General features: G+C 40.4%; 1 protein-coding gene across 1 annotated transcript in view; it reads right to left on the bottom strand.

Annotated features, from left to right (window-relative positions):
• Positions 1-25850, bottom strand: part of HECW1 (HECT, C2 and WW domain containing E3 ubiquitin protein ligase 1) — a 441946-nt gene extending 416096 nt beyond the window's left edge. Inside the window, exon 1 of the mRNA XM_033193922.1 lies at positions 25199-25850. Coding sequence (XP_033049813.1) covers positions 25199-25321 — 123 coding nt within the window. The 5' untranslated portion in view covers positions 25322-25850. The remainder of the gene's footprint in view (positions 1-25198) is intronic.
• Between the last annotated feature and the right edge of the window lie 214 nt (positions 25851-26064).

Raw genomic sequence — 26064 nt, 5'->3', positions numbered from 1 at the left:
TAGTGACAGCCTACTATTTCAGGTTATCTTTTCTGAGACGAATCAAGCCAAACATGGAAATAGATAGCATTATACATTGCTTTGATATATAATGTATAATGCAGTTGTGTTACTGCTGAAATATTAATTTTATTTCATTATGTGTGGCAAAATTCATATTAATTCTATATTTATTCACTAGTTTTATCTTTCCAGAGGTACTAAGATAAGAGAAATACCACTGATTAGTAATGACCAACAAGAAAAGTGAGAGAAGAAAGATTGGCGTGGGCACACCCCATAATTCATTCACTTAATTCAGTGAACATCTACTGGGGGCCTGCTCTGTCCCAGATACCTCAGATACTCTGTGAGTATGAAGCTGACGACCACTTAATGCATACCAAAATCTTAAAGTATTGCAAAGAATAAGTTTTTCTTTATATGGTAGTCTTTCATGTACAAGATATTGGTCTTGTGTTTCTTTTATAATTTTATTAAAAAGTCATTTTTAAAAAACGTCTCATTATTGATCCTTTATCACAGTTTAGAATTGGTAGAATTTATTTCCCCCAGTTAAGTGTTCTTAAGTATTTAACTGCAGTGCTAATTTTCTTCCTGTATTACTGTCACTGGATTCATTCTGGATTTACTGTTTTAAACAAACAAGGAAAGACACCAGTGAAATGTAGACTGTTGCCAGTCCAAGTGGTTCTGTCCATGAATAAAAGACCTTTGTGAGCACAGGCCTTTTGTGTTCATTCATGAATCCGCTGTTACACCTGTGAGATTGTTGTACTGGACCCAGGAAGGTGGCAGGACCTCTCTGAGTGGAGCATGCCTGTGAGCACAAGGGTTTCTTTGAAGTCAATTTCATAAAATCAGTGTCCATTGTATCCTATGATAAATGCTCTCCAGCTTTTATTATCTTAGAGACAATTGCCACCGAGAAAAGGCAACACAGTAATACTCACTGAGTAGAGAAGTACACACTCAACAAATTTATCAAATAGCCTGTTTTAAATCAACCTCCCCATGTTTACCATACAAAGCATTTCAATAATACATATATATAAAAAATTATTTTGCCAAAGTAAAATACATGTAAAGATGTTATAATAATTTTTAGTAAACTCACATTCCTTATAAGATGAATTTGTTTTCCTCTGTTCACTTGTTCTTCCTGTTCTCATCTTGGATTGTAACCAAACAATGCCTTGGAAGAGTTATGTACCCTTTTTGACCCCAAAGTCCCCTTTTTTCCCCTCCAACTTCCAGTTGCCATGTATTCTAGCCCTCTTGGTATATTTACTGTTTATTTGTAAGAACTTTATTTCTTTGAGGACATTTTAGAAAGTTGTTAAATTTGAGAGCAGTATATTGCGTTTCATAAGGACATTTACATGTGTGTACAATTTCATAATTTCCGAGAACTTTCCTACATGTGGTCTCACTTGGTAGAGCAAAGCACATAGTTTGTTAGTTTGAAAGTCAAGTGCCACTTGAGGATGTTCCTCAGGAGGTGCATGAATTTACTCCATGATTTGAAAGCAAAAGGCGGGCTCCCTAAGTCACCTGAGCCGCAGCCTTGTGTTCCAGACTGTACCCCTCACAGAAGGTCATGCTAAATACAAAGTTCAGGACTGGGGAGGAGCAACCAGGTAGATGAAGCAGTTTCAGTAATGTTCCAGTTTTGAGGTTACAGATCTCTGTCCATATCAAATGTTACATAATTTTAAAAACAAAACAAAGATATAACACCTAACCTTTCCAGAACATGATACCTATTTCACTACGGAAGAAACATCACTCTAAAAATGCATCTTAGAACCTACCAATGAAGGAAGTTTTGAGAGCAGGGAGATTTCTCCAGCAGAAACAGTGCAGTGTGGCTTAAGACATTCCTGCTTCCTGTGCTGGAATACAGGGCTTTCTTGAATTTTCCTCTTTAAGATGCTAGGGGTAAAAATTTCATTTCAAATGCATACTAATGTTTCCTAGTATACACTATTTACCCCCTCAAACAAACACACCTAAGGTGTAAAGGAGAACAATACAAATGCTTGTGAAAACCACTGAGTATTACAACGAGAAGATAATTCACTGGAGAATGGAGGGAACTTTCACTAACCTAGAAATGCAAAGGGGACAAATAAAAACTAAACTGGGGATATTTTAGCATAATTTATTTTGTCTTTGACAGATAAAGCAGGTGAATGAATGAATGAGTGAGTGAGTGAATGAGTGAATGAATGAAATTGGTCTTCTGATATTTAACTAATAAGGAAAAACTAATAGTATATATCGAACTTGTACCTACTAAATAGGAAGTACATCTTCCTTGTAAATGGAACATGCTCAAATATATCAATATATTTGATAAACCACATCATTAGACCACAATGCAGAAATGTTAGAATTTTTTTTTTTTTTTTTTTTTTTTTTGTGAGACGGAGTCTCGCTCTGTCGCCCGGGCTGGAGTGCAGTGGCCGGATCTCAGCTCACTGCAAGCTCCGCCTCCCGGGTTCACGCCATTCTCCTGCCTCAGCCTCCCGAGTAGCTGGGACTACAGGCGCCGCCACCTCGCCCGGCTAGTTTTTTGTATTTTTTAGTAGAGACGGGGTTTCACCGTGTTAGCCAGGATGGTCTCGATCTCCTGACCTCGTGATCCGCCCATCTCGGCCTCCCAAAGTGCTGGGATTACAAGCTTGAGCCACCGCGCCTGGCCGAAATGTTAGAAATTATTAATACAATTTTAGACACAGACATGCAAACACATGACTACTTGGAAAGATTTTTTACTATTGTAAATAAGTATTTTGCCAGAGAGGAAATCAATACCACATTTATAGAACCTTAAGAAAATGGAGGCAGTCATTCATTATTTGCAAATCCAAGAAATGATTTTAAAATACTATTAGAATTGACATGGAATTTGAGTAACAAGATTAAGACTACATCTCCAAAGAGAAATTGCTTTTCTAACAACTACCAAAAAAAAAAAATTGCAATCTTCAAAAAGTAAACATCTCATTATCTCATCAACAAAAAGCATAAAATACATAGGCATGTACCTAGAAGTGCCTTGTTCTAATAAAATAGTAAATATTATCTCAATCCTGTACATTTCACATGAAGTTTTCCTGATTTTCAAACCTCGACAAGTGGGCTTACTGTCTCCATGTTTACTATACAAAGCATTTCAACAATATATATTAAAAAATCCATTTTCCTCAGTCAGACCTCAGGAAAATGAGGTCCGGACAACTGAGTAAATTGTCAGATGCCACACAGCTCTTGGAGAGGCAGGCTGGAAAACTCTTTCTTCAAAGCCTCTTCAAAGTCTTTCCACTCCCCACTGTCCCTTGATCAGCTTCATGACCAATACAAAGAAAACAGATGCTGACAAGAGGGCTCTAAACTTAATGTAGAGACATCGACGTCCCCAGATGGAAAAACTAGACATGAGAAAGATTTTTTCCCCTTAAAATAATGTATGGGTTTAATGTAATTCCAACCAAAATCTCTATGAGACTTCCTTTTTGTGGGGGGAGACACTTTTGTGGAAATGTTACCCCAAAGTTCACGGATATACATCGACAGGAATATGCCCATCTTCACTCCCTTTTTCCAATGCTGTCCAGACAGCAGAAGAACACTGGAAAAGCAGTAATTTCACAAGGACAAGAAAATTCAAGAAATAATGACAATGAATGAGAAACAATCTACATTTTTTTTAACAATGGGCTTGATGGAGATCAGTAGTTTTTTAAAAAAATGCAAAGACCAAAAACTAGTGCCCAAAAAAGGAAGTCAGCAGGAAACAAGCCAATTCACATCACAGAATCATAGAAAGTTCTAGAACTCGAGAGAAGCCAACATAAGAGAAGGTGTATATAGGGAAAATTGGCTCTCGCATCACTCTTACCCACCCCAGCAATCAACAGAAAGTTTATTCTCAGAGAAATGTTTTTAAAAGAAGCTCCAGACTAAGAGGCACCAGGCACAGAAGAGGAGTGACGGACATTACTAAACTGCACCATGCTGACTTGAGCCTTTTCCAGCTCCCAAACTCGCAGTCAAACTCACATCCACAGGAAGAAGTCTGGAGCCTTCTCTGAAGAAAACAACCAGCTCAGGGGGAAACACCTATAGATATGAAGACCTGAGGGCCCCCGGAATGAAGTGGGTTCCACTAACTGATAGACTAAATCTCATTCCTAAATGCGACGATACAGCCAAGGATTGCCAGATAGTTGAAGAAAGCTTCTAACAGGAAATACAGAGACCAAAACAAACAGGCAGGTAAAAAGAACTTGGAAGAAACAGAGATATTAAGGAACAGAAGAAAATTAACAAAAACAACAACAAAAAAACAATATTGTACCCTTATAAGAGAGAGCTCATCCGTGGAACAGAAACATGAGTCTATAAAAAAGAATAAAGAGTAATATAATGCTCTGAAAAATTAAATACTTCTATCCAACATACTTTAAAAAACCATTTGAAACTTTAGTTCTGGATTGTTATGATGTTATTAATTTATGCCTCTTATTATTAGGACTTTTTTATTCACAGTTGTATTCCCAAAATATATAGTTTCAAAATACATTTTGGCTTATCTGTGGGATTACTGCTTTCAATGCTTATAACTGTCTCATGTATGCACTATCTTTCCCTTGTATTCACTCTGTATTCTGATGGGTTTTAATGAGTGATATAGGTCCTTGAACATTTTTTGCCAGAAATAATGCATTAATAGAATATTTCTTCAGTATTTTCATGTCTCAAAGTATAGACACATACTAGTTTGTCTACACAAAGGAATCCAGGTTCACAATCTTGGTGAATCGTGCTCCTTTGTCATCAGGCAATTAGTGTGGTAAATGAGTGTGGTAAATCAACATTTTTGGTTGATTTCTACGCCACCCCCAATTTTTTTTTTTGTTTAGAGATGTATAGAATTTATCTTTTTACCCATGAAATTAGAACATATTATTAGGATATGTATATGTGTGCATCTTTTTCAATATCTTATATGGGCTTGGGAGAAATTTTCACCAGCAACCTCAAATCTTTCTTTAGCCTAGGTAATTTTCTCATATATATCTTTAAATATTAACCCTTCTCCATCTGTTTCAATTAGAGTTAAGAGAATAAACATATGTTGGATACACTAAATCAATCCTCTCAGTCACTTCCATCTTGTAATTCCTATTTATATTTTCATTCTATGTTCTGTGAAAATCCCTCAAGTTAGTTTCTAAATCCCTAATTCAAATTTAGCAGTGTTTATTTGGTATTTGTTGCCAATATCAGTGGGGCTCCTTCAGCAATCACATTTTAAATTTCCTTTTTCACAGTAGCCTACTTTTTTGGCACAATATCCCCCCCCAACTCTCCTTGAGATTGCTAATTGAGATGTTCTTCAATTTTTATTTTAAAAATTAATTCTGTTTTATGCATTTTCCCAAACACTTCACATCTTCCCCCCACCCACCTGACCTGCTGCTTTTCTTAAAGTGTCTTCAGTTAAAATCCTTCATTATCTGTCCATTTTTATCAAAGAAAAGTGTAAATCAATCATTTTTACAAGGTTTACTAAGTACTTTCTCTGCCCTATGCAGAATAGTAAAGAATGGAAACTCTAAGTCAAGGAAACCCCAAAATAATCCTATGAGAGCATGTTATCCTCCCTGAGTGTCACCTGGAGAAGAAAAGGTGTAGCCAGCTTCACCCAGTGGGAAATTTTTTCCAAATTACTGATATCTTTCTGCCTCTTGGCTCCACTCACTTCTGCAGCCTCTGTCTTGGGACCACAGGACCGTCTCTGCAGTCAGAACTGTAGGTGTCAGGAGAAGTCAGGAAAGGGCACATGAACTGATTTTTCTGTTTCTTTTTTTCTTGTATTTGCTGTGCAAGCCCGGAGTTAGCTGGAGGCCTGTCCAGGTAGAAGCCAGCCATGGTCCACCCCCCGCTTTACTTAGCAAGTTGTCCATGCCAAGTGAATCCTGGGGACTAGGCTGCAGCTGTGTTGGGGGGGCGCTGATACAGATGCTGAAGTCCTTCATCACCTGCTCCCTGGCCCACGGACCTTCCCAACCACAGCTGTTCTGAGCCAAGAATTTGGCAGGGATCAACCTGGGACCCCTATCTTCTCTGGAAGCCCTACTGTGCCTGTACTGGGTGGAGGATCACAAAACACTGACTGGTTTCTTTGCCATTGTGACACCATCTTTAAAATGCTGATTCAGGCTGGATGCAGTGGCTCATGCCGGTAATCCCAGTACTTTGGGAGGCCAAGGCAGGTGGATCACTTGAAGTCAGGAGTTCAAGACCAGCCTGGCCAGAACGGTGAAACCCTGTCTCTACTGAAAATACAAAAATTAGTAAGGCACGATGGCAGATGCCTATAATCCCAGCTACTCAGGAGGCTGAGGCATGAGAATCACTTGGACCTGGGAAGCAGAGGTTGTAGTGAGCTGACGTCATGCCACCGCACTTCTGCCTGGGTGACACAATGAGACTTGATCTAAAATAAAATAAAATAAAATAAAATAACCTAAAATAAAATAAAATGCTGGTTCAGTGATGGTAGCCTTCCATGTTAAAGCAAATCTATCTGAAATCAATTGGTCAGATAACTCCACGGTGTTATAGACAGTGTAACTAAAAGCTTTCTTAGAAAGTTAAGTAACCTTGGTTCAAATCCTGGTTTCACAAATTGCTATGTGAAGTTGAGCAAGTTATTTTACTTCTCTATTTCCTTTTCTGTAAAGTAGTGATAATAATAGAGTTATTGGGCAGAATGATGAAGTAAGGCACTAAAAACAATCCAGCACAGTGCCTCATTTGCAGTAAGTACAATAAATGTTAGTTATCATCATTATTTTTAACCATAAGATATCTTGCAATGCAAGAAGATACCATGAGATAACAGACAAACCCAAAATAATGGACATTCTACAAAATAGAATTGCATTGCATTCAGCAATGCCAAAAGGTATCTATGACCACTACAGTAATTCAAAATTGGCTGAGTTTTACTTTTTTTGATGAAAAAAGGGGTAAAAATAGTAGAAAATTAAAAAGCAAAATCATAATTTGCAAATCACGCAATACATAAAGTCAAAATAAACTCTATTGTATGAGTGCGTTTGTGTATAAAATATGTCTGAAAAAAATTTTGAAGAATATATCTGTAAATATTTTTACTTTTTTTACTTTTTGTTTTTGAATAATTTTAGGCTTATAGAAAAGTTGCAAAAACGAGCAGAGTTACCATTTATCTTCCACCAAGCATCCTCTTATGTTAACATCTAATCTTACATTATCATGATACATTGGTCAAAATTAAGTATTGGTACAATACTATAAACTACTGACATTTGCATGCTTTACCAACATCCCTTTTCTGTTCCAAGATTCAATCCAAGATCCCACATTGTACTGTTATGTCTCCTTGCTCTCCTCTCATCTATGACATTTCCTCAGCCTTTCTTTGTCTTTCAGGATGTGGACATTTCAAAACATTCCGGACAGTTAATTTGCAGCATGATCCCTATTTTGGGTTTGTCTAATATTCTCTCATGATTAGACTGAGGTTGTGTGTTCTGGATAAGAATACACAGAAGTGATGCATCCTTCTCAGTGCATCATATATGGAGGTGATGTTGATATGTCAACATGATGACAACATGTTTTATTACTGGTGATAATTGACTTTGATCACATGGTTAAGGGGGATCTCTGCTCTAACCTTATTTTTTTCTTTGTAATCAATAAGTATTTAAGGGGGAGACACATTGATACTATGCAAATATTGTATTTCTCCTAAAACTTTTAGCTTCTAATTTTAGCATCCATCTGTGGATTTTATCTGCCACAATTATTACAGGGGTGTTCTAGCAGTAATTTTGTATTTTCTTAATTTCTTCTATGTTTATCAATTGGAATTCTTCTGTAGGGAAGAACTGTCCCTACATTTCTGAGACTCATTGACTTTAGGGGCTGACGAAGACTTTGGAGTCTTCTGAGATTTTAGTTTGCCAGCAATGTAGACATCACCTGAGAGCTTCTTAGACGTGCAAAATCTCAGGCCGTATCCCAGACCTACTAGATCAGAATCTGTATTTTAGCAAGATCCTTGAGGTACTCATGTTCTTCAAAAGTCACTTTAATTCCGTGTTATCAAGGGACTTGATCAACTGAGTCTAAACTTGAAGTTAGCAGCAGAGCCAGACCACACCTCAGTCTCCTGACTCCCAATGCGCTCTTCTTTTCTTATTTGATTGATCCATTCTCTAGAGAAATCCAAAGAGTACAGGCTTTGGACTCAGACCCTAATTTAAATATCTAACACTGTTTACCTAGCAAGCTACTTAACGTCTCTGAACCTGAGTTTCTGCATATGTAAAGTGGGGGGGAAAATATTAGCTAACTTTAAGGATCACAGTGAAGACAAGAGCTACTAGGTGGAAAGCATCTGGCAGAATGGCTTGGGCATGAGGACACAGAGACATGGAGGCACATCCTCTTCCAGGAGGGACTGCAACCAGGTGCTGGGAGTGCTGTTAGCACATGCCTTCAGCTGCCAGCCTCTTCAAGCCTCACTCAAGGTCATGTCTTTTCAGTGGTGACTCACATCCAAAGACAGGGATGTGGAGGCCCAGCCATTTTGGCCAGACACAGAATAGAACAACCCTGATGACCGTTTCAGCTCCAGAACTCTATGAGGTCTGCTGGCCTTCTTTCTGCTCTGTCCTGTTTTATACCTCACCTCTCCCTTGGCTCATTCCCCTTTTTGCCCCCTTCCTTCACAGATGTTGAATTCAAGGGCACTCCCTACATGCAAGTCCATTTCAGGGTTCATTTCCAGGAGAACCCAAACTGCCATATGGCACAAAACAGATTCTCAAGAATTGGGAACAACTGTTATAAATACCATTATTATGCCTTTGGGGGATGAGCTTTGCAAATTGCCCACTATCACTAAATACAAAGTGACCCAAATACGTAGTAAGTTTTTATTATACACCTGGCCTAGTGCTCAGCTTACGGATATAGAATTTAGCAAAACAATGCTAAGTGCTGTCTAGCAGGGAAGACTGAAAATAAACTAGACGGTGCAATTAACCAAAACATTATTTTGGCAAGACTACTGTGGCCAACGGCCAGTCCCTTTGCAGCTGAAACTCTCCTGATATACACAACTTGAAACAGCGCCATCAAGGGCCATTACTGGAAAACCCTAGTTGGGAGATGGAAGATGAATCATCACTCCTTTTTTAACTAAAAAAGGGAACAGGACCTGATTTTAAACTAAAGAAATTTATTGTTTTCTTAAAAACTCTTTGTCTACCCTTGATACAAAAAAGTCCACAGATAGATGTAAGCAAGTTCTGGACATCCAAGCCATGATGAATATGGAACTGAGTTTTATAGATCTGCTTTCAAAAGTACGTCTTACACGTTTATCTATGCTTTCATTTCAGCTGTTCTGCAACAACAAAAGAGAAACTACATTGTGCTTCAATTGCAAAGGAATATGCACTGAAAGCTGAACAAAATCATGTTTCTTCAAGCAAAGGGCAAAATGTACTCTATGTCACTACTTCAATTGGCTGAAATGGTGTAAAGCTCAATTCTCAATTATTTACTGTAATGCAAGATCCTTAGCCTGGAGTGCTGTTAAAAAAAAAAAAAAAAAACCTACATTCTTTCATGATTAAATGCATATTACTATTAGATAAATCAGAATAGACACATTAGAATATTTGCCTGGGCACTACCTATTATTCTTTCTTTAGCTCTGGCTTTGAAAGCCTAGTAAAGGTTTCCTTGGATAACAGACAACTTTAATAGTCTTTCACAATAAAATTTAAAAGTACAAAATTTCCATTACCCACTGCTGGCCACAGGCAGGTTCCTCAAGGGGTACACAAATGCATTGGCACATAAAGCAGCCATAAAATAGTCTTTAGAAGCAATATGGTGCCCCCAAAGTGGCAAATAACCTAGTTCCTGTATCCCAGTTTGATGATCTTCACCACCTACTCAAGTCCTCCATCTTCATTTCTTCATGTCCACATATTCTGGGATAAGTACCATACACTAATGGGCCATGAGCTGCCTGTACATGGACATCGGGCTTGGCCAGTACCCTGCTGCCACTGGCTCCTGATTAGCCTGGTGCATCTTCCTTGTCTGCATGGAGTGGGCATCCCCAAAGAAGCCTTGTCCATCATACATCCTCTATTTCTCCTCTTCAGAAGCTTCTCTCTTTAAAGACATGATACTTCAGTGAAATTCCATCTAAGAACCACCAGGTGACTAGACAAGCAGTGGCTCAGAATTGTTATAGTAATGCTTGGGCAATGTAGTAAGACTCTAATTTCCAGGTCCAATTACAAATGTTCCACTCCCTTTCTCCCCTTTTCACCAATTAAGACTTATTCATTTCCTTATTATTAATTTAAAATATTATAACTGCCTTATAACAAAAAATATTTCAGTGATGGCATTGATATAATCTAGCAGTTCTCAACCAGAGGCAATTTTGCTCCCCATGGGACATTTGGAGAACTCTGGAGATATTTTTGATTGTTACAACTGGAGAGGGTGGGGTGGGTGCAGCTGCTATTAGCAAGCAGAGGCCAGAGATGCTGCCAAATATCCTACAAAGCAAAGGGCAGCCTCCAATAAGAAAGAATCATCGGACTCAGAATGTCAATAGTGCCAAGGTACAGAAACCCTAAATCCAATACCACAGAAAATTAAATGGAAAAGGAAATTAGGACAAAGCAAAATTGGAAGCAAGACAGTAAAATTCGATCAAAGGCAAACATTTTGCTATAAATGGGGATAGATGATTTGGCTTTGAGTTTCCTATCAGCCAAACCAAAGAGGAGACATGGGGTAGTGGAGAGAATCACATCTTCCATTGTAAGGGCCCCAAATGATATATTCAGGTGTGATTTAACTGTGACTGCTTCTCATTGCATACCACTGTGCAAGGAAGGAGCAAAAACCAACACCGTTTAGCAAGAGCAGTTCTACAGAGGACCCAAACTGGTAGACTGAAGTCAACTTCCACTCTGTTACTTATTTATTTATTGTTTACCCTAGAGGTGACACACAGAAGATACAGAGTGTTGAGTAGCCTACAGATCTTTCATAAAATGATTTAGTGCTCTGTTTCTCACAGCCATGCTCTGGATAACACTTGGGCAACAGAGAGTTTGAAGTTATCTCCCATGGCAATACATAAGAGCATATAGACTTTTCAATTAAGGGCAGAAACATTTTCTCTAGACTTCTACAGCAGGAAGACAGCTCTGCCTTCAGAAGCTCTTCATGAAGATGTAAGAAAGATATGCCTGTACTCCCAACACATTGGGAGGCCAAAGCAGGAGGATTGCTTGAGCCCAGGAGTTCAAGAACCAGTCTGGGCAACATGGCAAAACCCTGTCTCTACAAAAAAATACAAAAATTAGCCAGGTGTGGTGGCACATATCTGTGGTCCCACCTACTCAGGAAGCTAAGGTGGGAGGATCGCCTGAGCCCAGGAGGTGGATGTTGCAGTGAGGTGAGATCACACCACTGCACTCCTGCTTGGGCAACACAGTGATACCCTGTCTCAAATATATATATATCTATAAAAGAAGAAAAGGGCAAAGCAATGCTGATTTTACCAGGGAAACACACCCCATCAATCATATTAAGGGGCCTACAGACTACATTGAGTTTATACAGCTTAACCCATAATCCAATCAACCCATATCTCGAGATTCAAAAGACAGGGAAAAATAACTTAAAAAGTATAAAATGATTTCTGTTGAGAGAATTGGTAATTTATTTTGGGAATAAAGTTGTAAAACATCTACACCATGTACCAAAAGTATAGCGCATATATTTAAAGATTCAAATGTTAAAAAAAATGAAAGGGCATATACGCAGATTATTTACATCTAAATTCATATGATTATCCACCCATTTGTCTTTAGAAAGAAGGAATTTTAAAAGCAAGTGAGAAAATAGAATGTAAAAGGTTGATAGATTTTGCTACATAAAATTTAATTGTATGAGTTTTTGAACATCAAAAATATCATAAAACCAGCACCCACATCTTGATGTGTGATTCTATTCCCCATTAAAAGAAAACAGGGCACCTTGGAGAAATGGCTGATTCTAGGACTAAAACAAGAAATAGACAAGATGAGTCTGGAGTATTTTGTGGTGCCAGGAAGTAAGAAAGTGCTCCAGAAAACAAAGCAACAGATAAAGAAATAAGAAAACTCCACAATATGCACCATATCAAAGGGACACACGAGTCAATAAAAGAGCTCCCAGACAAGTTCAGCAACAAAATAATGTATTACTGGATTATAATTGAAATAATAAAAAAAAACTCGTGAGTTCATACTGATATAAATAAGTGAATAAACTAATCAGTGAGGGAGAAGAGTCCAGTCTCCTTTGGAGAAAAATTCCATAGGTAGGTAGGTACCTGCTCTCAGGGAGGAAGAACAAACTTCCTACTCCTTCAGTATGAGCTATGCATAGTGACTTCCTTCCAAAGAGCTCTGCATGGGGAAGGGGAAAAAGAGAAACTTCAGAGAGGAGAAACCCAACAAACACTACCTCAGCCAAGTGATTAAGGTCAACAGTGATGAGTCATATTGATAAAGTATACACTTAATATAATGGGATGAAATGGTACCTTACTCTTCAAACCACATAGCCCCAGTATAATTGTGAGAAAAAAGTCCCAATGAAGGGGGGGGCGGAGCAAGATGGCCGAATAGGAACAGCTCCAGTCTCCAACTCCCAGCGCGAGTAACACAGAAGACCGGTGATTTCTGCATTTTCAACTGAGGTACTGGGGTCATCTCTCTAGGGAGTGCCGGACAATCGGTGCTGGTCAGCTGCTGCAGCCTGACCAGCGTGAGCTGAAGCAGGGCGAGGCATCGCCTCACCTGGAAGCGCAAGGGGGAAGGAAATCCGTTTTCCTAGCCAGGGGAACTGAGACACATAACACCTGGAAAATCGCGTAACTCCCACCCCAATACTGCGCTTTAGGAAACAGGCACACCAGGAGAATATATCCCACACCTGGCCGGGAGGGTCCCACGCCCACGGAGCCTCCCTCACTGCTAACACAGCAGTCTGCGGCGATCTATCCGCAAGGCAGCAGCGAGGCTGGGGGAGGGGCGCCCGCCATTGCTGAGGCTTAAGTAGGTAAACAAAGCCGCTGGGAAGCTCGAACTGGGTGGAGCTCACAGCAGCTCAAGGAAACCTGCCTGTCTCTGTAGACTCCACCTCTGGGGACAGCCCACAGCTGAGGTCCAATAGGGAAAGCAGCGGGGGCGGTGCAGAGGCGAACGACTCTGTCTGACAGCTTTGGGGAGAGCCGTGGATCTCCAACGCGGAGGTTGAGATCCGAGAACGGACAGACTGCCTGCTCAGGTGGGTCCCTGACCCCTGAGTAGCCTAGCTGGGAGACATCCCCCACTAGGGGCAGTCTGACACCCCACACCTCACAGGGTGGAGTCATCCCTGAGAGGAAACTTCCAAAGGAAGAATCAGACAGGTACACTCGCTGTTCAGCAATATTCTATCTTGGCAACCTCTGCTGCTGATACCCAGGCAAACAGGGTCTGGAGTGGACCTCAAGCAATCTCCAACAGACCAACAGACAGTCCTTCTGACTGTCAGACGGAAAACTATCAAACAGGAAGGACACCTATACCAAAACCCCATCAGTACGTCACCATCATCAAAGACCAGAGACAGATAAAACCACAAAGATGGGAAAAAGCAGGGCAGAAAAGCTGGAAATTCAAAAAATAAGAGCGCATCTCCCCCTGCAAAGGAGCGCAGCCCATCGCCAGCAACGGATCAAAGCTGGTCAGAGAATGACTTTGACGAGATGAGAGAAGAAGGCTTCAGTCCATCAAACTTCTCAGAGCTAAAGGAGGAATTACGTACCCAGCGCAAAGAAACTAAAAATCTTGAAAAAAAAGTGGAAGAATTGACAGCTAGACTAATTAATGCAGAGAAGATCATAAACGAAATGACAGAGATGAAAACCATGACACGAGAAATACGTGACAAATGCACAAGCTTCAGTAACCGACTCGATCAACTGGAAGAAAGAGTATCAGCGATTGAGGATCAAATGAATGAAATGAAGCGAGAAGAGAAACCAAAAGAAAAAAGAAGAAAAAGAAATGAACAAAGCCTGCAAGAAGTATGGGATTATGTAAAAAGACCAAATCTACGTCTGATTGGGGTGCCTGAAAGTGAGGGGGAAAATGGAACCAAGTTGGAAAACACTCTTCAGGATATCATCCAGGAGAACTTCCCCAACCTAGTAGGGCAGGCCAACATTCAAATTCAGGAAATACAGAGAACGCCACAAAGATACTCCTCCAGAAGAGCAACTCCAAGACACATAATTGCCAGATTCACCAAAGTTGAAATGAAGGAAAAAATCTTAAGGGCAGCCAGAGAGAAAGGTCGGGTTACCCACAAAGGGAAGCCCATCAGACTAACAGCAGATCTCTCGGCAGAAACTCTACAAGCCAGAAGAGAGTGGGGGCCAATATTCAACGTTCTTAAAGAAAGAATTTAAACCCAGAATTTCATATCCAGCCAAACTAAGTTTCATCAGTGAAGGAGAAATAAAATCCTTTACAGATAAGCAAATGCTTAGAGATTTTGTCACCACCAGGCCTGCCTTACAAGAGACCCTGAAGGAAGCCCTAAACATGGAAAGGAACAACCGGTACCAGCCATTGCAAAAACATGCCAAAATGTAAAGACCATCGAGGCTAGGAAGAAACTGCATCAACTAATGAGCAAAATAACCAGTTAATATCATAATGACAGGATCAAGTTCACACATAACATATTAACCTTAAATGTCAATGGACTAAATGCTCCAATTAAAAGACACAGACTGGCAAACTGGATAAAGAGTCAAGACCCATCAGTCTGCTGTATTCAGGAGACCCATCTCACATGCAGAGACATACATAGGCTCAAAATAAAGGGATGGAGAAAGATCTACCAAGCAAATGGAGAACAAAAAAAAGCAGGGGTTGCAATCCTAGTCTCTGATAAAACAGACTTTAAACCATCAAAGATCAAAAGAGACAAAGAAGGCCATTACATAATGGTAAAGGGATCAATTCAACAGGAAGAGCTAACTCTCCTAAATATATATGCACCCAATACAGGAGCACCCAGATTCATAAAGCAAGTCCTTAGAGACCTACAAAGAGACTTAGACTCCCATACAATAATAATGGGAGATTTCAACACTCCACTGTCAACATTAGACAGATCAACGAGACAGAAAGTTAACAAGGATATCCAGGAATTGAACTCATCTCTGCACCAAGCGGACCTAATAGACATCTATAGAACTCTCCACCCCAAATCAACAGAATATACATTTTCTCAGCACCACATCGCACTTATTCCAAAATTGACCACATAATTGGAAGTAAAGCACTCCTCAGCAAATGTACAAGAACAGAAATTATAACAAACTGTCTCTCAGACCACAGTGCAATCAAACTAGAACTCAGGACTAAGAAACTCAATCAAAACCGCTCAACTACATGGAAACTGAATAACCTGCTCCTGAATGACTACTGGGTACATAACGAAATGAAAGCAGAAATAAAGATGTTCTTTGAAACCAATGAGAACAAAGATACAACATACCAGAATCTCTGGGACACATTTAAGCAGTGTGTAGAGGGAAATTTATAGCACTAAATGCCCACAAGAGAAAGCAGGAAAGATCTAAAATTGACACTTTAACATCACAATTAAAAGAACTAGAGAGGCAAGAGCAAACACATTCAAAAGCTAGCAGAAGGCAAGAAATAACTAAGATCAGAGCAGAACTGAAGGAGATAGAGTCACAAAAAACCCTCCAAAAAATCAATGAATCCAGGAGTTGGTTTTTTGAAAAGATCAACAAAATTGACAGACCGCTAGCAAGACTAATAAAGAAGAAAAGAGAGAGGAATCAAATAGACGCAATAAAAATGATAAAGGGGATATCACCACCGACCCCACAGAAATACAAACAACCATCAGAGAATACTATAAATGCCTCTACGCAAATCGACTAGAAAATCTAGAAGAAATGGATAATTTCCTGGACACTTACACTCTCCCAAGACTGAACCAGGAAGAAGTTGAATCCCTGAATAGACCAATAACAGGCTCTGAAATTGAGGCAACAATTAATAGCCTACCCACGAAAAAAAGTCCAGGACCAGATGGATTCACAGCTGAATTCTACCAGAGGTACAAGGAGGAGCTGGTACCATTCCTTCTGAAACTATTCCAATCAATAGAAAAAGAGGGAATCCTCCCTAACTCATTTTATGAGGCCAACATCATCCTGATACCAAAGCCTGGCAGAGACACAACAAAAAAAGAGAATTTTAGACCAATATCCCTGATGAACATCGATGCAAAAATTCTCAATAAAATACTGGCAAACCGGATTCAGCAGCACATCAAAAAGCTTATCCACCATGATCAAGTGGGCTTCATCCCTGGGATGCAAGGCTGGTTCAACATTCGCAAATCAATAAACGTAATCCAGCATATAAACAGAACCAAAGACAAGAACCACATGATTATCTCAATAGATGCAGAAAAGGCTTTTGACAAAATTCAACAGCCCTTTATGCTAAAAACGCTCAATAAATTCGGTATTGATGGAACGTACCTCAAAATAATAAGAGCTATTTACGACAAACCCACAGCTAATATCATACTGAATGGGCAAAAACTGGAAAAATTCCTTTGAAAACTGGCACAAGACAGGGATGCCCTCTCTCACCACTCCTATTCAACATAGTGTTGGAAGTTCTGGCTAGGGCAATCAGGCAAGAGAAAGAAATCAAGGGTATCCAGTTAGGAAAAGAAGAAGTCAAATTGTCCCTGTTTGCAGATGACATGATTGTATATTTAGAAAACCCATCGTCTCAGCCCAAAATCTCCTTAAGCTGATAAGCAACTTCAGCAAAGTCTCAGGATACAAAATTAATGTGCAAAAATCACAAGCATTCTTATACACCAGTAACAGACAAGCAGAGAGCCACAAGTCAGGAATGAACTTCCATTCACAATTGCTTCAAAGAGAATAAAATACCTAGGAATCCAGCTTACAAGGGATGTCAAGGACCTCTTCAAGGAGAACTACAAACCACTGCTCAGTGAAATCAAAGAGGACACAAACAAATGGAAGAACATACCATGCTCATGGATAGGAAGAATCAATATCGTGAAAATGGCCATACTGCCCAAGGTTATTTATAGATTCAATGCCATCCCCATCAAGCTACCAATGAGTTTCTTCACAGAATTGGAAAAAACTGCTTTAAAGTTCATATGGAACCAAAAAGAGCCCGCATTGCCAAGACAATCCTAGGTCAAAAGGACAAAGCTGGAGGCGTCACGCTACCTGACTTCAAACTATACTACAAGGCTACAGTAACCAAAACAGCATGGTACTGGTACCACAACAGAGAAATAGACCAGTGGAACAGAACAGAGTCCTCAGAAATAATAACACATCTACAGCCATCTGATCTTTGACAAACCTGACAAAAACAAGAAATGGGGAAAGGATTCCCTATTTAATAAATGGTGCTGGGAAAATTGGCTAGCCACAAGTAGAAAGCTGAAACTGGATCCTTTCCTTACCCCTTATACGAAAATTAATTCAAGATGGATTAGAGACTTAAATGTTAGACCTAATACCATAAAAACCCTAGAAGAAAATCTAGGTAGTACCATTCAGGACATAGGCATGGGCAAGGACTTCATGTCTAAAACACCAAAAGCAACGGCAGCAAAAGCCAAAATTGACAAATGGGATCTCATTAAACTAAAGAGCTTTTGCACAGCAAAAGAAACTACCATCAGAGTGAACAGGCAACCTACAGAATGGGAGAATTTTTGCAACCTACTCATCTGACAAAGGGCTAATATCCAGAATCTACAAAGAACTCAAACAAATATACAAGAAAAAAACAAACAACCCCATCAAAAAGTGGGGAAAGGATATGAACAGACATTTCTCAAAAGAAGACATCCATACAGCCAACAGACACATGAAAAATGCTCGTCATCACGCCATCAGAGAAATGCAAATCAAAACCACAATGAGATACCATCTCACACCAGTTAGAATGGCAATCATTAAGAAGTCAGGAAACAATAGATGTTGGAGAGGATGTGGAGAAATAGGAACACTTTTACACTGTTGGTGGGATTGTAAACTAGTTCAACCATTATGGAAAACAGTATGGCGATTCCTCAAGGATCTAGAACTAGATGTACCATATGACCCAGCCATCCCACTACTGGGTATATACCCAAAGGATTATAAATTACTCTACTACAAAGACACATGCACACGTATGTTTATTGCGGCACTATTCACAATAGCAAAGACTTGGAATCAACCCAAATGTCCATCTGTGACAGACTGGATTAAGAAAATGTGGCACATATACACCATGGAATACTATGCAGCCATCAAAAAGGATGAGTTTGCATCCTTTGTAGGGACATGGATGCAGCTGGAAACCATCATTCTTAGCAAACTATCACAAGAACAGAAAACCAAACACCGCATGTTCTCACTCATAGGTGGGAACTGAACAATGAGATCACTTGGACTCGGGAAGGGGAACATCACACACTGGGGCCTATCATGGGGAGGGGGGAGGAGGGAGGGATTGCATTGGGGAGTTATACATGATATAAACGTTATGCACATGTACCCTAGAACTTAAAGTATAAAAAAAAAAAAAAAAAAAAAAAAAAAAAAAAATATATATATATAGATATAAGATCTATTCCTGAAAAAAAAAAAAAAAAAAATCAAACAAAAATAAATAAATAAACAAACAAAAAATAAATAAATAAATAGAGGGATTATCCAATATAATGTGACATCGAGAAAGTTCTGAGATGGATTTGGTTAAGGAAAGGACCTGTTACATCATTCATTCAGTCAGCAAACATTCTGTGTGGTGTCTAAGATGTTACAGACACTCTTCCAGGTACTGGGTAAACAACTAGGTTCCTGCTCTAAAGGAGATTACAAGTTCAAGGGGAGACAGATAAAAGCACATAAGCAAGAAACTATATAACAAATTGTGTGGTGCTAAGTGGTATGAAGAAAAAGAAAGCAAGCAAGCAGATGGAAGAGAGCACATTGCTTGTGGTCAGAATAAGCCTTTCTTAGGACGTGATATCTGATAAAGGGGGTCAGGATGCGGGTGGCTGGGGGACCGTCCCTCCAGGTCAAGGGAACAGTATTTGTACCTGGTATGTTCTAGGAAGAGCAAGAAAAATTGGGGACTGGGAGAGTGGCAAGGCAAGCCCTGTAGGCAAAGTAAGGAGTTTGGGCTTCATCCTGAACAGGGCAATATGCAAAGAAGTAACACAATGTCTACTCCAGGAAGACAGGGACTTGTGACTCTTTTGCACTGTGATACTGCTACATCCCAGCACCTAAACCAATGCCTGGCACACAGCAGATGTCTAGACAGTGTTTGTTGAATGAATGAATGAATGAATGAATGAGAAGACGTCCATTTTTAAAGGCTCGTTTGGGCTGCTACATAGAGAACAGACTGCAGATGGGCAAGGACTACAGAAAACCAGTTAGGAAAGCTTACTGGGGCTTAGACAGGGATGTGTGTGCTGGATGGAGAGGGAGAGAGAAGGGAGAGAGATTTATTAAAAGCTAGATCTGGGTGACAAAAACATCAGGAGGACTCACAGGTATTTGATCTGAACAACTGAAAGGACAGAGTCTCTGTCCCTGACAGAGATGGAGGACACCAGAAGAGAAGCACGTTTGGAGAGCAAAAATCAGGGGTTGTATTTTGCACATGTTAATTTTAAACTTACGTGCCATTCAAGAAGAAATGCTGGGCGGTTGCATTTTCAAGTCTGGAGTTCTGGGAATGAGTCAGGGCTGACGAAATAAACTTGGAACCATAGCATGAAGACAATGTTGAGAGAAGAAATTTAAGTAAGAAGGGAAAACATCTGAGAGCCAAGGCCTGGGGAATCCCCGTACCTGCATTTAGAGGTCAAAATTCAGTTGAAGACAATAGGGGTAGAAACTCAGCGGCCATCTAAAGAGCCTGAGAAAGAAGAGCCAGAGAGGCTGCAGGAACACCAGGAGAATCTGGTGTCCTGGAAGAAGCCAGGTGCTTAAGAAAGAGAGGGTGGTCCCCCACAGCCCCATGGAAAATGCTGCTGAGATCAGCAAAGCTGTGCCCTTGTACTTCACCAGGTAGAGATCGTTGGTGACCCTAATGACAACAGGGAGGGGAGTGACAGGAACGAGTGCCTGATACCTGATCGAGGTGCTCTCAAGACAGGCAAAAGGTGAGAGGGGGCAGAAACACAAAAGTAGCTTCAAATAAGACGGTAATCTTCTGGTCTCAGGCTGCATGGTGTGTGTGTGTTGTATTTTGCTTCATGCATTTCATGTATGTTCAGTGTGTTGTTTGTCTAAATCAAATATGTCACAATAAAATACGTCTTTAGAGGCTGAGATGGAGGGAGTGAAGAAGGTGGGACAACCTTTTGAAGCATATTCTTTAAAAGGGAACAGAAAATCAATCATAGGGGATGTGGAGTCAGGGAGGGGTTTTGTAAATGTCATATATCACAATACCATTTGTATGCCAATTATTTCCTTATCATCATCCTCTTTATATGCGGGTCCTATGCCTGGTCATGTAGAGGGGACACCAAGGACAATGCTGGGGGTGGGCAGGGGGAAACAAAGCTGGCAACAATCCTCAAAATGATTTTTTTTTTCAATTTCGAAAAACTCATTTCTACAAAAATAATTTGTATTCAAAATAGAGGGAAAACGTCATTAAGTAGTTTTAAGTTTTGATGGTAAAAGGAATTATGAATAACGGTAAAGAAAAAAAGAAGTCCTTTTGAGGATAAAAACTTATTGACTGCATCCTGTGGTTTCTTCAGCTCATCTGTGTGTTACAGGAAAGAGGATGAGGAATCACTTGCTGATTGATTTCATCAGCTCTGGTACTGATGGCACTGATGGCAAGGTCTTAGATGTTAAATTTTATTCTCCCCATCTTTTTCCCCCTTAACCTAGGTCTCTGAATTTTAACAATGTATAGGGCTGAGATTTCTGTTTCTCAAACTGCTGTGACTTGAACTCCCAAAGCAAAAGCAAAAGCAAAAGCAGGGAACATCCATGCACGTTAAATGGGTGTCAGTTTCAGGACAAAATGATTGAATTACAATCCCTGGCCATGGATGTGAATTTTGATCTTTTTTTTCTTTCACACACATGATATTTCCCTGACATCTGTGCAATACAAATATATCTGGAAAGTGTGAAATGGAAAATCTGCTTCACTAAATATATAAAAGGGACCCCGAATGAAGTCTCCATGATGGCATTTGTCATCATGGGCACAGATGGCGTCCTTTCCCAGCTCTTCCCCCACCCCCCTCATACCGGCTTAAGTTCCATCCACCAAATTCTCCCTGCACATCACATGTATAGATGCCTGATAACACCAGGAGAGCCTGTCTGTATGCCACATCCTTATTTTTCAGGCCTCCATATGCATCAAGCTTCAGAGCAATACATCAGAAAAAGTATGGGTTCTGAACAAATAATGCAAACAGTGTATACCACTTGTTGCTGTGGGAATCTAGATGACCTAGGAACTTAGTGATCTTTGTCATATGTTGCCAGTAAGTAATGGCATTATTATCATTCTCCTTACAGTGCCCATGTCACAGAACAGTACAACTACTTACCAACACCCACACATCTAAACACTATGGGATGGGATACATACAATCGCTAATATGCTGCTTTGCTTCCTAAAATATTTAAAGAGGCTTTAAGACACCTAAATGCATGGCATTGAGGTTCCAAATGGTGGTCAGAAAGTCTGTGGGAAAAAGACTAAAACTATAAACGAAATCGTTAAAAGACTAGATCTGCTTCTATATCTCATTGTGTCTTAACTTGGAAAAGCAATGGTAATGAATAAACCTCAGAAAGTAGAAACGCTTGAGCTGAGTCAGGAGGTTGTGAAGCTCTGACTCCTGCCTTTGGTGGGGCGGCTGGGGGGTGGCAGTGTACTACTGGCATATGGCTTATGCATGTGGGGGATGTTATAGGAAGTTGGGTGGAGCTAGAGAAGTAGAAAAAAAGAGCAAAGTGAGGAACCAGAGAGAAACTGAAAGGGGAATTTGTTGGATGAATTGCAGGGAACACTTTGACCATAAGAGTTATTCAGCTGTGAAACATACTCAGTGGTGAGAATAAAAATGCTTGGAACCTTGGCTATTAAACCCCCAAATTCTAAACATTTTGTACATTTTGGAGACTGCATACATTTTCCACCACTGCATTCCTCACTGGGAACAAAAAAATGCCACAAATCTTTCCCCTCAATATAGTAAATTTAGTTTTACAAATAAGAAAGGATTCCTATGGAAATGTATAAAGAATAGCTTTAACAGAAGGCTCCAAGTAGTTATTAGATAACCCACAGGCTGACCCATTAGCCTTAATTATTTCTCCTCTACATATTGCCAAGTTAAATTATTACTAATCTTTTTCTCCCTTCAATTTGCTCAACTGAATAAACCAACAAAAATAATCACAGAATGATGATGTTAGCAGTGACCTTTGGAATTACTTGATTCAACTTTCCACTTTTAAAGAAGAAGAAACTAACCCTCAAAGAGGAAAAGTGACTTGAAGAAAACCCTACACAGCATTTCATACTGTCTTCTCTAAAAGTCCGTGAACATCAAATGTGCCAACAGTTGCTTTACAGAAAGGACATGTGGGTATTGCAACTTCCTGGTTTCCTAATGTAGCTTGTCCTGTTTTTTCAGATGGAAAAGGAAGCAGGTAAATGGGAGAGAAGCAGGTGTCTTGATGTCTGTAAGTCACACCTGTTAGTCTAGAAACCTGCCTATTGGGAGACTCAGTCAAGCTTGGCTGCCCCAGGAAGGATGGTTGTCTCTGGTCTAACTGTAGGTCATTTCAGAAGCCTTTACAGTGGTTCAATGTTGCTTGAGCAAATAATGAGTAGACATTCCCTAGACGTGTCCATCATCCTAGCAAGCTCTGGTTGATAGAATCAGGACTTAGAGAGACAGTGGGCAGAAGGGTGCTCACGTCTTCTGTTTAAGTGTGGATTAGAGGACAGAGTGCTTGGGCCATGTTTCCTTCTAAGGCCAGAGCAAGACAGAACAGAGCAGTTATCAGATAAATTTTGTCAAAATGGATAATCCAGATCATTCAAGGAAAAAAATAAATAACCAAAACCTACAGCATATGAACTCATTCTCTACAGGTTTTTTTGTTCACTGAGGGTGGGTGGAGCCTCTCTCAGAGGCAGTGTGGTAGAAGGCCTGGATTTGAGTCCTGGCTCTCGGTTCCCCCTTAAGCATCTTACATAACCTCTCTGATTCCCCCAGCTGCCTCACAAAGTGAAGGATTCCCACCTACCTTCTGCCTATACAATTAGAGGGCATTTTTATGACCTGAAATCCACTCAATAAACATTTCTGAGAACACATGATGTACCAGGCAAACTGCTAGGTGCTGGAGAGATGAATATAAACATATCCTTGTTCTGAAGAAGCTCATCCCATATTTAGATAAGGAGACTGTGGCACATTTACAACTCAGATAACTGCAATATTGAAATGCTATCTTGGCTCTATGAACAAAAAGGCTATAGGAAAACAGGAGAAGTGGTTAATTATGCCTTGCAGGGAATGTAATTTCAGGACGTTATTTTGATTGTAACTTAAAACAAATGAGTGCACAACTACAGAAAATTGTGTGGCTAAGCATGAATCAACAAATACCTTGACTATACCTAAATTATAAAAATTACCATAGCGCATGAAAACACTGCCTGCCTGCCTGCCTATTTAGACCAATCATTGCTTCACCCATTTTTATAACAAGCAACAGCACTAGCAAGTTTTGTGAGCAACACCAAATTACATCAGAGAAAGTAAGTCTCACGCCATTGTCAACTACTGCATAGGATGAAACAGCTATCTGGAGTCTCTCATTAGAAACAAACAAAAACCAATGATTGGAAAAAGCAAATTCCTAATTATCTAAGATGGAGTTGGAATGAATAACTCCACAAAAGGAGAAAACCTGTTATCCAATTAATTCAATTTTCTTCTCTTTTCCCCAACCCCCCGCCAAATGTTTTGCTACAGTGGACAAAAAAAAAAAGACCTGTTTGAGTTGGTGAGTAATTTCACTTACGGGGAAAATGCAGACACTTGGGTTTTAAAAGCTGCAAGGTATAAAAATAAGCCACAGATTCTATAATCAATCCTTGGTTTGCTTGCATGGTTCACATTATAATTATTTGCCTTTCCAACACGGGGTAACTTTTCTTACTCTTCTGTCAGTTACCACAGAATGCTGGAACTAGAAAGAACGATAGAAACCAACCAGTCTAACTTCCTTTACCATATGGAATAGGACTCAGGCTTATTTTTCAATATCACATCTGGCCTTTTAATATTTCTTTTGTTAACAATCACATCAGATGGAAGCATAATAGAAGGTAAAGCTCAAAGTGATCTTGTAATACATCCATCTTTACAAGCCAGAGTGTAAAAGGAATCAAGTCAAAATACACAAATAACAGAGCTGCAGTCCCTCTGTATTGAGGCATTGATGGGCTGTTCCAGCTCAGGATGTGGCCTCCCTACCAAGTCAATAATGTCACAATCTAAACAAACTTAGCCAATTTGCCTTCAGGAAAAAACTGCCCCAGACAAAAAAAGAGAACTGTCATTCCACAAAGCAGCCAACTGCACTAGACTGGGATTATAGTGTGGAATTAGTGAGAACGTGGTTTATTAAATAAAACACTATAACGGCCAATTTGCCTGGAGGTCTAGGAATTAAAATAGTGCTTTGTTTTTCCAATGCCACATTCCAGAGAAGGCAGCAAGCGGAGGGAACGGGCAACAGGGAATTCTACCACAATCTATCTCTCTACCAAACAGGCACACACATTCATATCAGGGTGGGCATGTGGACTCTAATCCCTTCTTAGTGGAAAACACACATTTTAAAATGAATCCCCAATCTAGAATGAATTACCGTAATAGCCACAGCCGGAGCGAGTCCGCTGATGAGAAACGCAGATCTGGCCACCTGCTTTGAGACGCCTTGGACCACAACACTGCCGGGGTCTTTAAAGGATGGCCTTTTCGGGTAGGGCATCTGCCCTCCTAGATAGCGTTTAAATCCCAGGAAAAGAGAGAAGATGCCTCCCTCAATTTTTGAACTATGCTGCTCTTGCTGTATCCATTTCTGCTGAACGTAGCATTGATATCTTTTCAAAGAGAAGGGGGAAAAAACAAGGGGAGAATTGCACCACTGCAGATTCCAAGAGAAGTAAGCACAAAACTACAGCAACGTCAAATAATATCTTCTTCGGCAACTAGGAAAATCCCCACATGCTATCTGGTGTCAGCCCAATGCAGACTGAGGCGCGCTGTGCCCGGAACCACAGGAAGCCGGGCATCTCTGCAGCCTGTGTCCCTGCCAGCTCCCCCCACGCGCTGAAATTCGGCAGGGAAGAAGTTATGGTGCCCAGCCTCTGTGTGCAAGACAGAGACACCGCGCATCATGGCTCTGAAAATCAGCCAACTGGCCGGGACGTCAGAGCGGCAGAGCAATCAGAATGCCCTGGAGCCGGGGATGGAGGGGCCACATTGTTTGAGCCCTCGGATTTTGCTGCATTGTCACCGCCTGGGAACGTAGGGGTAGCAGGAAGCGCACCTCCAGCCAAAAATGGACCGGACGCATTTTTTTCCCCCGGCGGCTCCCTCCCTGCCTGTATGCAAGTCGCAATACGGTAGGCGACATGACGGGCTGCTCCCGCTAAAACTCAGGTGGCAGGCCCAGCTGAGCGGCGCAGCCGGCGGGGAACAGGGAGGCGCTGCGGGAGCACCTACACCGTG

Source organism: Trachypithecus francoisi, unplaced genomic scaffold (assembly GCF_009764315.1).
Source record: "Trachypithecus francoisi isolate TF-2019V2 unplaced genomic scaffold, Tfra_2.0 Lachesis_group4, whole genome shotgun sequence".
Classification (NCBI taxonomy): domain Eukaryota; kingdom Metazoa; phylum Chordata; class Mammalia; order Primates; family Cercopithecidae; genus Trachypithecus; species Trachypithecus francoisi.
Note: the sequence above shows the minus strand (reverse complement) of the source record. Positions and strands in the feature narration are given on the sequence as shown.